We start from the raw sequence: 12,417 nt of genomic DNA, 5'->3' as shown, positions 1-12,417 counted from the left end.
GTAACCAAACTGCTGCTGAATTATGAGGTCCCTTGTAGATTACCTACAATATTTAGTCAGTGAAGATATAGTCCTCATTTGGCAATTGGAGATTTATGAAAAGTGATTTTAGAAATACTTATTGTTTCAAAATATTGATTGTTTGACTAAATAATTTAAAAAATTGTCACAGCAGGTTTATTAGTCTTACAAGAAAATGGTTGAGAAAAGTAACACGAATCGCAAACAAGGTTAATATTTGATTAAATAAAAAAAAGACCTTACCTGTCTGGGAGTTCATCTGAAAATTTCGGTCAGGATGCAGGAGTCTGAAGGTTAGACGACTGTTGAGACCTGCATCCCGATCAGTGGCAGCCACCCTCCCAAACCCAGTCCCTGGGGGCAGGTTCTCTCGCACGGCCAAGAAAGCACGCTCCTGGGTGAGCCGAGGAGCGTTGTCATTCTCGTCTGTCACTGAAATACGCACAGTGGCGCTGCCCGTTTTCTTCAGCTGCCCGGTACCCGAGGTGGCCAGGACAGTCAGCAGGTAAAGGTCCTTAGTTTCCCTGTCTAGTACGCTCTTAACAAATAGCCATCCACTGTCAGGGGCAATCCCAAATCCAGCTGCGTCTCCATCTGGGCGGAGATGATATGCCAGTATGGTGGAAGAGGATCCTGTAGTGCTGCTGGTAGTAGTGGTCTCGCGATTTAAAGCCCTCACCTGGAGAAAGCGAGTGTTGAGCGGGGTCCCTTCTTTCAGCTCCACGCGGTAGGTGAGAGTGTCAAAAACAGGACCTTGGTCATTCTCCGCCTGCACATGTACAACCAGTGTGAAGGTGGTGCTCAGCTGGGGGACCCCACTGTCCTTGGCCACCACTTTGAGGTCGTAACGGGGCATAGTCTCGTAGCTCAAGCCACCAATAAGCCGGATATCCCCTGTGCTGCGCTCAATGCCAAAGGTGCGCTGCCCCCCGCTGGAGAGTAGGTCAAAGTGCAGCTGCCCATTGGGGCCTGAGTCACGGTCCTCTGCCCTCACATGGTACACCAATGTGCCCATATCAGTGGCTTCTGCCAGTAGCAAGGACTCAGAGGACGAGGGCAGGAAGGAGGGAGCGTTGTCATTGATGTCTGCAATGGTAATTCGGACTTGTGTTTGTCCAAATGCTGGTGGTGACCCACTCCGGGCCTGTACCTCTAACTCCAAAGAGGGCTGGGCTTCGTGGTCCAGTGGGCGGCTGGTTCGAAGGGCACCTGTCTCTGAGTCAACAGTGAAGTAACCATCAGAGTCTCCAGAAGATATAGTGTAGTAGACTCCCTCCGAACGACCTATGAGAAGGAGGCAATGAGAATGTAAGACAGAGAGGCTTGTAATTCAGGACTATATATATATATATATATATATATATATATATATATAGTTTTATTTAATTAAAGGGCAAGACTGGATGTGTATAATTGTGAATGATGAAGTACTGACCGTGTCCACTGCTTGCTCGCACTGTGCCTACTTGTGTCCCCCTCAGGACGTCCTCGGACACAGTGAAGAAGTAGTGTGCTTGTTCAAACACTGGAGGCACCACTGAGCCTGCGACAACACTGATGTTGACCCGGGCGTTGACCTTTGCTGTTAGTCCGCCCCCGTCCTGTGCCGAGATTACCAGCTGGATCACAGAGTTTGCCTTCCCATGGAGAGAGCGAGACAGCGAGATTACTCCTATAGAGAAAGAGAGAGAGAGGGGTTTAATTTCTTATCTGTAATGTCTCAGATACAGCAATTCAATGACCTTATTTCCAAAACATTGTGCAAGGGGCAGGCTCTATTTGCTGGGTAAGAGCACAGCTATAGCTGATTTAATTTGAGGTAGAATTTGTGTCAGTTTCTCAACTCTGATACAGTTGCGTGGTAGTTTTTAGGGTTATTTCTTTCAATATAATAATTCCCAGTTTGCGCAGGCAGCTCCTGCAGCACTGAAACAACAGCGAGAAAATTACAAAGGATTCCCCATCCAAAACCAACAGAGGTGGGGGCTTATCTTATCAAGGCAACCGTGACGGAATAGGGCTTCACTTCCTGCTAGAATGCTAAACAGGGGGTCCCAGACGGAGGACTAAAAACACCCGCCCCCAAAAAATATTGCTGTCTCCAGACAACCTGGGAAAGGTCACATTGCACCTGTGTCACTCACTTCCTGTGGAGCAATCTGCTCATCCATTTGTCTGTTTGTTTACTTGTCTTTCTTTAAGCCTACACTTTAAATAATCAATCACAAGATACAGTGTAATACTTTCGGCCCTGTTTTACAATGCTACATGATTTTTGATCATATAGGCAGCTTTATTGTAGATAAAAGGGAAAATAAACAGAATTAAATAAAATAACATTTTAGAAAAGGAAAAAAAATGTGGATACTGGTAATGGAAACTTTGTTGATTTTTATATAGTGGTGTAATCTTGCCTATTCTACCTACTTGCTTGTTTATCATCTCCTGACAGTTTAACCACTAGGTCATTCTGCCTACCAGCCCCTCCTGTTTAACCACAAGACCACACTACTTCTCAGTTGTTTGGTCTTATAGTAAGTCTGCTCACCTGTGTCTTTGTTAAGTGTGAAGTATGGGGAGCTGCCCCCAGGCGCTGTGCTGTATGTCACCCTCCCATTCTGCCCCTCGTCCTGATCGTGGGCGGTCACCTTAATGACGGAGGTGCCAGGTGCACTCTGCGTGCTGAGGCTGACTGCATAGTGGATCGGGTAGAAAACTGGACTATTATCATTTATATCAACCAGGAACACTTTCACATAGGCCATGGAGTTGAGCCCCCCCTGTTGGGATAAAAAAAAGAAATAACTTTTCTGCATTGACCATGTGATAGGCACAGACATGACTGGGTACAGTAAAACTGCAGAGAAACCAACGGAAAGTAATTCAAGAACGCTGCAGAATTAAAGCAGTGCAACCACAGATGATACACAAACAACTTTTTAATTACAGTGTAATTACAATTGTATTATTAGCAGTTACAGTATAGTGTTTGTACATTCAGTCAGTATCTTTGTTAGAAATTGAAAAAAAATGATTATGTACAGTAATACTGAATGAAGGAATACATGGGTATTATTAGCTCAAAAGCTTACCCCATCCACAGCAGTGACAGTGAAGTCGTAGCTGGAGGGCCCCTGGTCCCGGTCCAGGGTTAAGCTGGTACAAATCTGACCCGTCTCTTCCCCGATGGTGAACTGGTTGGGGACCACGCTGCCGATCCCAGAGCCTATGGAGTAGAATATGGTGCCAAAAGATCCTCCGTCTGCATCTGTTGCCGTCACCTGTTCACAAAATAAAATGTATTGTTTTATCTTCTACTATCTTCATTTTATTATGACATTTTATACCTGGTGAATGTTACAGTATAATCTTATGGTGGGCTTTTCAACCTTTTTTTGAAACTACCCCTTCTGTCAGGAGGTTTTAGCTAAAGTACCCTTTATAATTTTTGCTTTACTGAATGGTACCACAGTTGCAATAAAAGGCAGAATAATCTGATTCACACGTTTTTTCTCTGTTTATTTAATATATCACAACAGTTTGGGAATGACAGAATACCAAACAGTTGGCTTAATTCTTAAAACTTAATTAGATGTCTTTGGATGCACATAATTAAAATACATTATTTAGGAATCTCTTTGGAAACACTGTATTCAACTTCTATTCGGCAAAGTTATTACAAATAATACAAAATAGTCAGCACTGTGAATGCTTATGCTGTTACTATTTACTTCCCATCTCAGAATAATTCTGTGTGCCGTTTAAAATGTTTACAACATTAGAAACATTAACCGCAGGATAAAACTATGATGACTAACTTTTTTTTAATGAAAGCCATCATAAAAAAAATATCCAAAGGGACAAACTTTCTGTCCCTTTGCACTTTCTTTAGACTCTTGTGTTTTCTTCCTTCGTTTTCCTTTTGTAAGTAAGAAATGTATCCATTTCAAACACCGAAAACAAATTCAACCAGCCGCTTGCTGACATGCAGCCGTGCCTAATGAATAAAACAAAAACCGTCAAAGTATGAGTATTGTGATTATTATTTATGTTTACCAGAGTATTCATACTTTTAAAAAATGCAGAAACATTGTGCTTCAGAGACAAGTTGAAAACAGCAAAGATCATGAGCTGCAGAGCGCTCTCCATAGGCACAATCGCCAAGGCGCCTGCTTCACCCAGCCAAACAGAATGGAAATCCACTCAATCAAAATTGCGCCTGCACACAGGTGAAAAGTGCAGACGCGATAGATTATGTGTTTTTTTCCATCTGCGGTTCACTTTGAGCTGCTTAACAATAATGAAATAGTGGTTTAGTGATATAAAATAATAATACTATAAAATCAATTCATTATTTTTATTTGTGCATTTCTAAGTCGTCCGTCCCTATGGTCACAGAGAGTACGCTTCGCTTTTTTTTTTTGACGCATGGTAGACAGTGCCACACTAGCGTGTCTATACCCAAGCGTCAATTCCCTTTCCTGGGTAAAAAAAAAGTAGTTTATAGCATTCCATTTAGCGTGATACCCTCCTTCACCCCATTGTTGCTCTTACCTAATACAAAGAAAATATGGCTTTGTTTTGGGAAGACATGGAAAGTGTGACATCAACAGAAGAGATTTGTACTGTACGTAAGTTTGAACATAAATTTCCATTTGACTAACGTCTTAAAAAGGGAATTTAGATAGTCTTCTAAAATAAAGAATATTTGTCTTTAGTCATCTTTAGTACCGTGCATATTGAAATATAGATAGATAGGCACAGTATGTGTTCATGCATATTTTTTATGTGTGTGTTTGTGTGTGTGTGTGTGTGTAATTTGTATCTGTATATACATGTTGGGGTAAATTTTCAAACTACATTTTAGTCGGAAGTCTAAAGTTACACTTTTTCTTAAATGGCTAGATTACTGTCATAATTTTTAACAATGAATTAGGTAAATTGACGTTTGCAGACGCCTAAAGCCTAGGACGCACATGAGCGATGCAGCACCGCTAGCGGGGCGCGGCAAAATACAGCTCAAATCACTCACCTTTTATTTCAATTAGAGTGAACACACGTTGACGAAAAAATGACGTTGTGGAAAAGTGTCGCAGCGGCAGAATTTTAGAATGTCAAAATAACACGTTATTGAAGTTAGCAAGCGGTTCGCAGTTCGCTATCCAGCTCACGTTAATCCAGCTCGCTATTCCAGCCTGCAGTTCACTATTCCAGCTTGCTATTCATTTTTTTCCAGCTTGCTATTTATTTTTACAGTTTGCTATTCTTTTTTCTGTTGCGTAAACTATGCAAATTTGCAGACAACACAAAAAACTGGGAGGAGTAGCCAACTCCCAATCAGCAACTTTAATAATACAAAGAGATATAGACAAGATTCAAGCTTGGGCTGACACATGGCAGATTAAATTTAATATGAATAAATGCAAAGTCTTGCACATAGGGTGCAAAAACATTACAGGCAAGTACAGCATGAATAGTAACAAAATAGAGGAGGCTATGTATGAAAAGGACTTGGGGGTAGTAGTGGATGAATCTGTTAAGCCAACTAGGCAGTGCAGAGAAGAAAAAGGCAAATAGAATGTTAGGTTATATATTCAAAACAGTTGAATTCAAATCTAGAGACGTTATATAAAAATTATACAATGCACTGGTACGACCACATCTAGAATATTGTGTCCAGTTGTTGTCCCCATATCATAAGAAAGACAATAAGGCAATGGAGAGAGCAGAAGAGAGCAACACGATTAATTCCAGGATAGAAGGGCATGTCATATGAAGATAGACTGAAATAGCTGAATCTATATGGCCTACAAAGAAGGAGAGCCAGAGACGACTTAATAGTGGTATTTAAAATTGTCAAGGGGTTTAACAAAGTAACTGTCTCACATTGTACTTGTGTGTGCATAATGCATGTGATAATTGGGTCCCTGTGTTACTGTTGCAATACCCCACTCCCCCAGTGCTCTGGCACATTATGCTGATATAAGAATTTGATTACAAGGAAATGCATGCACATAGATTAGGGAGTGGTTAACATGTAGAAAACAGAAAGTACTGATTAGAGAAGAAACCTCAAAATGGAGCAAGGTAACCAGTGGTGTACCACAGGGATCAGTATTAGGTCCTCTGCTATTCCTAATCTACATTAATGATTTAGATTCTGGTATAATAAGCAAACTTGTTAAATTTGCAGACAACACAAAAATAGGAGGAGTGGCAAACACTGTTGGAGCAGCAAAGGTCATTCAAAATGATCTAGACAGCATTCAGAACTGGGCAGTCACATGGCAAATGACATTTAATAAAGAAAAGTGTAAAGTATTGCATGTAAGCAATAAAAATGTGCATTATAAATATCATATGGGAGATACTGAAATTGAAGAAGGGAACTATAAAAAAGACCTAGGAGTTTATGTTGACTCAGAAATGTCTTCATCTAGACAATGTGGGGAAGCTATAAAAATGGCCAACAAGATGCTCGGATATATTGTGAGAAGTGTTGAATTTAAATCAAGGGAAGTAATGTTAAAACTTTACAATGCATTAGTAAGACCTCACCTAGAATATTGTGTTCAGTTCTGGTCACCTCGTTACAAAAAGGATATTGCTGCTCTAGAAAGAGAGCAAAGAAGAGCGACCAGAATTATCCCAGGTTTAAAAGGCATGTCGTATGCAGACAGGCTAAAAGAATTGAATCTATTCAGTCTTGAACAAAGAAGACTACGCAGTCAAACATTCAAAATCCTAAAAGGTATAGACAATGTCGATCCAGGGGATTTTTTTGACCTGAAAAAAGAAACAAGGACCAGGGGTCACAAATGGAGATTAGATAAAGGGGCATTCAGAACAGAAAATAGGAGGCACTTTTTTACACAGAGAATTGAGGATCTGGAACCTCCACAGTAATGTTGTTGAAGCTGACACCCTGGGATCCTTCAAGAAGCTGCTTGATGAGATTCTGGGATCAATAAGCTACTAACAACCAAACGAGCAAGATGGGCTGAATGGCCTCCTCTCGTTTGTAAACTTTCTTATGTTCTAATGTTCTTAAAAAAATAAGAATTTCAAGGACGTTGGTTATGGGTCTATTGAATGATCCAAAACAAATACTAACCGCTTACACCCCGCATTAATCCAGTTACTTCACATCCTGTATCATTTGTCAGATATACACGTCAAGTAATTAACCAGTTGCCAGCTGACTGATTATTGTGTATACAATTGCGAAGAATGTGATCCTTTTTTTTCATTAACAATAGCAGCTCCTATACAATTTATATGTATATACAATGTATAACTACAGATACAGTACCACAGTCCAGTCTTGTTAAGTGTGGTGCTGGATATATAATAGCTGTTTCTTTGTAGAAAAAGGCTTTGACATTGTATCCCAAAATAAATATCATATTTTACATACATATCCTTAGGTAAATAAAAGTTCTGATATGGGAACTTATAACGTGGTCGTTCACTCTAGGTTTAAGCAGTAAAAGTTCAAGAATGATATACATTTTTTGGGTTGTTGTCCAGTGCTGCAAGGTGGTGGGCTGTCTTTTTTTTTATCGCCACTTCACAACCGTTGATTTGTGTCCACCAAGCAAAGCAGTATTTTTTAAACTTTTCTTTTTCAAAATGGTATATGGAAACGCCGTAATTCAGGAAGAAGGAACAGAGCAATCAGAATGGTGAGTTTTTAATTTATTTGAATACTTACTTTTGCTTTTTTTCACTACTTTAATTAATCATTGGAAGGGCTCCCGAGTGGCACATCCAGTAAAGGCGCTCCTCGCAGGATGTGCCCTATAGCCTGGAGATCGCAGGTTCGAATCCAGGCTATGTCACAGCTGACCGTGACCGGGAGTTCCTAGGGGGCGGCGCACAATTGGCTGAGCGCTGCCCGGGTAGGGAGGGCTTAGGTCGGCAGGGGAATCCACGGCTCACCGCGCATCAGCGACCCCTGTGGCCGATAGGGCGCCTGTGGCTCTGCAGCGGAGCCGCCAGATCTGTGTTGTCCTCCGGCACTATAGGTCTGGTAGCATTGCTGTGGATCTGCAGTGCGAAAAATGACGGCTTGGAAGGAGCACGTTTCGGAGGACGCGTGTTCCAGCCTCCGTTTCCCGAGTCGGCGGGGGGGGTTGCGAGCGGTGAGCCGGGGATACAGATAATAATTGGGCATGCTAAATTGGGGTGAAAACCGGGGTAAAAATAATTGGCTACGACTAAATTTAAAAAAAAAAAAAAAATTAATCATTGGTGTCCAATTCAGATTCATTGAATATCTCATGGATGCTTCGGTTTCCTAAAGGTCAACATTTACATAAATCTCGTCGGTCATGTTTATTGCGATACATTTCAATATGTCTGCCGTTTTTGTTTTTAAATTCTAGTGGCATATGGATATCTGCCAGTGATTTGAAAAAAAGTGCCGACCCATGGTGATATGCTGTAATATCAACACCCCCATGTGACCTGTTTTGACCAATCAGGATAGAGCATTTAAAATACCAATTTTATAAGTCATTGATAGCTAACTTATCTCATTGGATTTAGACATCTAAATGTAAATGTGATTGTCATTTAGACTTTAGTCAGACCTCCATATATTCAAATTACTTAGTCGTATTATATGTATGCAACTCAACAGGAAGTGATGTATTTTGTCTATAGTTTGACGTTTAGACGGCGGCTACCTGTTACCTATTTGAGAACAGCTCTATGCACGTCTTTTTTGCACACAATGATAAGCAGCAATGAGGCTGGGACGTCTGGTACAGCATCCAAAAAAGCAGCTAAAGTAGAAAAACAAACTTCACAAAAGAAGAACATTAAGTATTAGTTGATGAAATTCTCGAAACATATAAATCATGCAGGACAGACACAAATATTATAAACCAGAGCTGGGAAACTGTGTTACAAAAGATAAATGTGGTTTCCCAGACAAAACAAAATAGTGAAAAGATTTTAAAAAAGAGATGGAGAGACATTAGGCGAAATGCGAAATACAAAAAACCGCGCGGCGGACCCACTCAGACTATTACATCTTTGACCCCTCTTGAAGAAAAAGCCCTTGGTACTATTGCTGTATCAATTTGGAAGGAATTGCCGGAGTATATAAACTTGCCGAAACACAAAGTGAAAATGGTAGCCAAAGTTAAATGTCCACAAAATGAATCAGATTAATCAATGTATATCCTCCCATTACTGTATTCGTGTCAGTAGGCTATTCGTTTTTAAATAAACACGCATTTTACAGGTGCTGCGATAACGTAATGTTTAGTAGAAAGTAACAAAAATGAACGAGCTGACTATGAATCATTGGATTTACATGTCAGACCCATCTTGCTTAGCAATAATCCACTAAATAAAACAAAAGTAAATAACCGTGATAAAGTTGGCTTGATATACATACAATGGCATCTCATAGACGCATATAGTAATCTGACACGAATGTAGTAAACTTCATATTCCAAACTAAATCAACTTTAATTTAAAGATGCCCCACTGTGAATTACTTCACAACCTCAGTGAATTATATTCACTTTACTGATACGTTATTTATGCTCCATTGTAGGCTATTCATTTATCAAGTGTACAGTTTTATTTATTTGCTACGGACCAATTTATGTGATGCTTTTGTATTTTGGTATGGTGTGTAGATGTTTATGAAAACGAGTTAACGTCTGTGTAAACTCAAAACTATCCGCAGATCTTAAACAATGTATCGGTTTAGTTGCCTAGGTATGAGCGAGCTAACGAGTTTGAAACATTGTAAATGAAGTGAAGTGCTTTACTGAACAGCCTATGAAAAGAATGAGAACACTAACAGAATTAGTTTATGAGACCTCTTTATTATTTATTTAAAGGATTTTGTGAAGTCTGATAACACTATGTAACACAATTTTTGTTCCTGGGTAGTAAGTGTTATTTCCTAATTGCTTATGCCTCAAAAGTATAGAAAATGGCTATTATTCCCCACAAACTTTGCTTTTGTGACCAGACAGTGTTATTTTGAAATTTACCTATTTCCAATGAGAAAATGGGCGAATTTGTGTCTTTTCGTTCACATAAAGTCAGAAAAAAACAACGTATGAATCCAAATTAACATGTATTTATACTAAAGTAATACAAATATGACTACAAAAGATTTAGAAGCGAGTAGTTTTCCGGGATTTACGATTATACTGTAAATCACTTTCACGAATCAGCCCCCAAATGTAGTCTCCCATCATGTTCTCGTTATACTGTCCTTGGTAGCGGCGTTCAAAGTCCAGTATATCCTGGTGGAAGCGCTTGCCTTGCTCCTCCGAGTACGCTCCCATGTTCTCCTTGAATTTATCAAGATGAGCATCAAGGATATGGACTTTGAGGGACATCCTACAGCCCATTGTGCCGTAGTTCTTCACCAGAGTCTCAACCAGCTCCACATAGTTTTCAGCCTTGTGATTGCCCAGGAAGCCCCGAACCACTGCGACAAAGCTGTTCCAAGCCGCTTTCTCCTTACTAGTGAGCTTCTTAGGGAATTCATTGCACTCCAGGATCTTCTTTATCTGTGGTCCGACGAAGACACCGGCTTTGACCTTTGCCTCAGACAGCTTAGGGAAGAAGTCTTGAAGGTACTTGAAGGCTGCCGACTCCTTATCTAGAGCTCTGACAAATTGTTTCATAAGGCCCAATTTGATGTGCAGTGGTGGCATCAGCACCTTCCGGGGGTCCACCAGTGGCTCCCACTTGACGTTGTTCCTCCCCACAGAGAACTCGGTCCGCTGTGGCCAGTCCCGCCTGTGGTAGTGCGCCTTGGTGTCCCTGCTGTCCCAAAGGCAAAGATAGCAGGGAAACTTGGTAAAACCGCCTTGGAGACTGTGGCAATGTGCCCCGCCCCTGTGTGCATGTGTGTGTTATGTGTTGTATGTTGCGTGTGTTAATGTTGGTGTATAGAGATTGGTACACGGGATATAAACGGGTCTGTGTTTCACGTGTGATTTAAATTGTAGATTTGTATTTAGGCACGAGGATGGCACAAATCACTTCACGTGCATTTAAAATATGTAATATATGAGCACAGGGTTGCACGTAATTCATTCACGTGCTGGGATTCAAGTGAATAATTAATTAGTAATTGAATCCCAGCACAACAGTATATATAGATGCACATTTCTTTCACTCGGGGTTGGGTGTTCGGTGAGTGGAGAACGGGATTGGAGACGGAGGTAAAGTTAAAAAGAATAGATAAAATATCTGCTCACCGTGTTTGTCTGTCTAGTCCGTTTTGTTTATATATTTATTTTGGCGTAGGTGCCGTGTCCTGTTTTGTGTTCTGTTTAAACCTTTTACTTTGTTAATAAATGCTGAGTGCTACCATTTGCACTCAGCTTCTCATCACCACCGTTTGTCTGTGTGTTTCTCTCTCTCTGGTCTGAGTTCCTCCCTGCAGCCAGCCTGTCACAGAGACCCATCAGGAATGCCACCATTGCAGCCTCTTGATGCCATCTCAGAAAAATGCAGATATGTATCCACTTAGGCAGCTGGAACTAAACTGAACTGGTGGGCTTAAGGCCCCTGTATTTATACTACTATTTATATTACTGGAAAGTTCTAGAAAGTTCTAGAAGTTACTCCAAGTTTACTCAGCACTGAATCAACCTGGAATGTTCTGAAAAATAGGTAAATTTCAAAATATCACTGTCCTGGTCACAAAAGCAAAGTTTGTGGGGAATAATAGCCATTTTCTATACTTTTGAGGCATAAGCAATTAGGAAATAACACTTACTACCCAGGAACCAAAAAAAATAAAAAATTGTTACACAGTGTAATTCTGATTCTTTACAAAGTAACTTTAACAGCTGTGTTTTTAACAATGCAAATACCTAATGTTGAGAACCAGAAACCCTCTCTGTGGTGCTGTAGAAAACCATTACAGATTAAGTAAAGGTTGTAAATAATGGCTTTATAAAAAATGTAAGTGTTTGAAAAGTGTAGCTGTTGTGGATAGAAATACTAAGCTGTGAATGTCAAGCTGTGTTCTGTCATATAGGGATAGTAGTATATTTCACAAATTATTGGTATGGTAGATAAAACTGAGAAACAGTTCACAATTGGTCCTCTTACGTGACAGTAGGTTTGAAAGGCAAAGTGCAGACGGTAGCGAACATGAAACGAATCTCAAACTTCAAGCTAACTACCACGGACTACCGTCCTGTATGGAGCGCCATTTGTGCCAAAACTATCCAGCCGGTAGTTTGTCAATTTGTTTGTCAATTTGTTTGTCAATTTGTGAATTGGTCAATTTGTCCAGCAATTCGTCCATAAATTTGTCAATTAAAACAGTCATTCATAAACATATTTGTTAATTCATCTAATAATTCATTCATTAATTTGTCAATTCATTAGTACAAAAGG

The 12,417-nt window shown here is 40.2% G+C and overlaps 1 protein-coding gene across 1 annotated transcript in view; it reads right to left on the bottom strand.

Moving 5' to 3' along the window:
- Positions 1–12,417, bottom strand: part of LOC117407413 (protocadherin-16-like) — a 228,691-nt gene that overhangs the window by 53,766 nt on the left and 162,508 nt on the right. Inside the window, exons 3-6 of the mRNA XM_034012413.3 lie at positions 3,114–3,302; positions 2,570–2,801; positions 1,457–1,693; positions 265–1,305 (exon numbers count right to left, since the gene is read on the bottom strand). Coding sequence (XP_033868304.3) covers positions 265–1,305; positions 1,457–1,693; positions 2,570–2,801; positions 3,114–3,302 — 1,699 coding nt within the window. The remainder of the gene's footprint in view (positions 1–264; positions 1,306–1,456; positions 1,694–2,569; positions 2,802–3,113; positions 3,303–12,417) is intronic.

Source organism: Acipenser ruthenus, chromosome 8 (genome assembly GCF_902713425.1).
Source record: "Acipenser ruthenus chromosome 8, fAciRut3.2 maternal haplotype, whole genome shotgun sequence".
In the NCBI taxonomy this organism is placed as follows: Eukaryota; Metazoa; Chordata; class Actinopteri; order Acipenseriformes; family Acipenseridae; genus Acipenser; species Acipenser ruthenus.
Note: the sequence above shows the minus strand (reverse complement) of the source record. Positions and strands in the feature narration are given on the sequence as shown.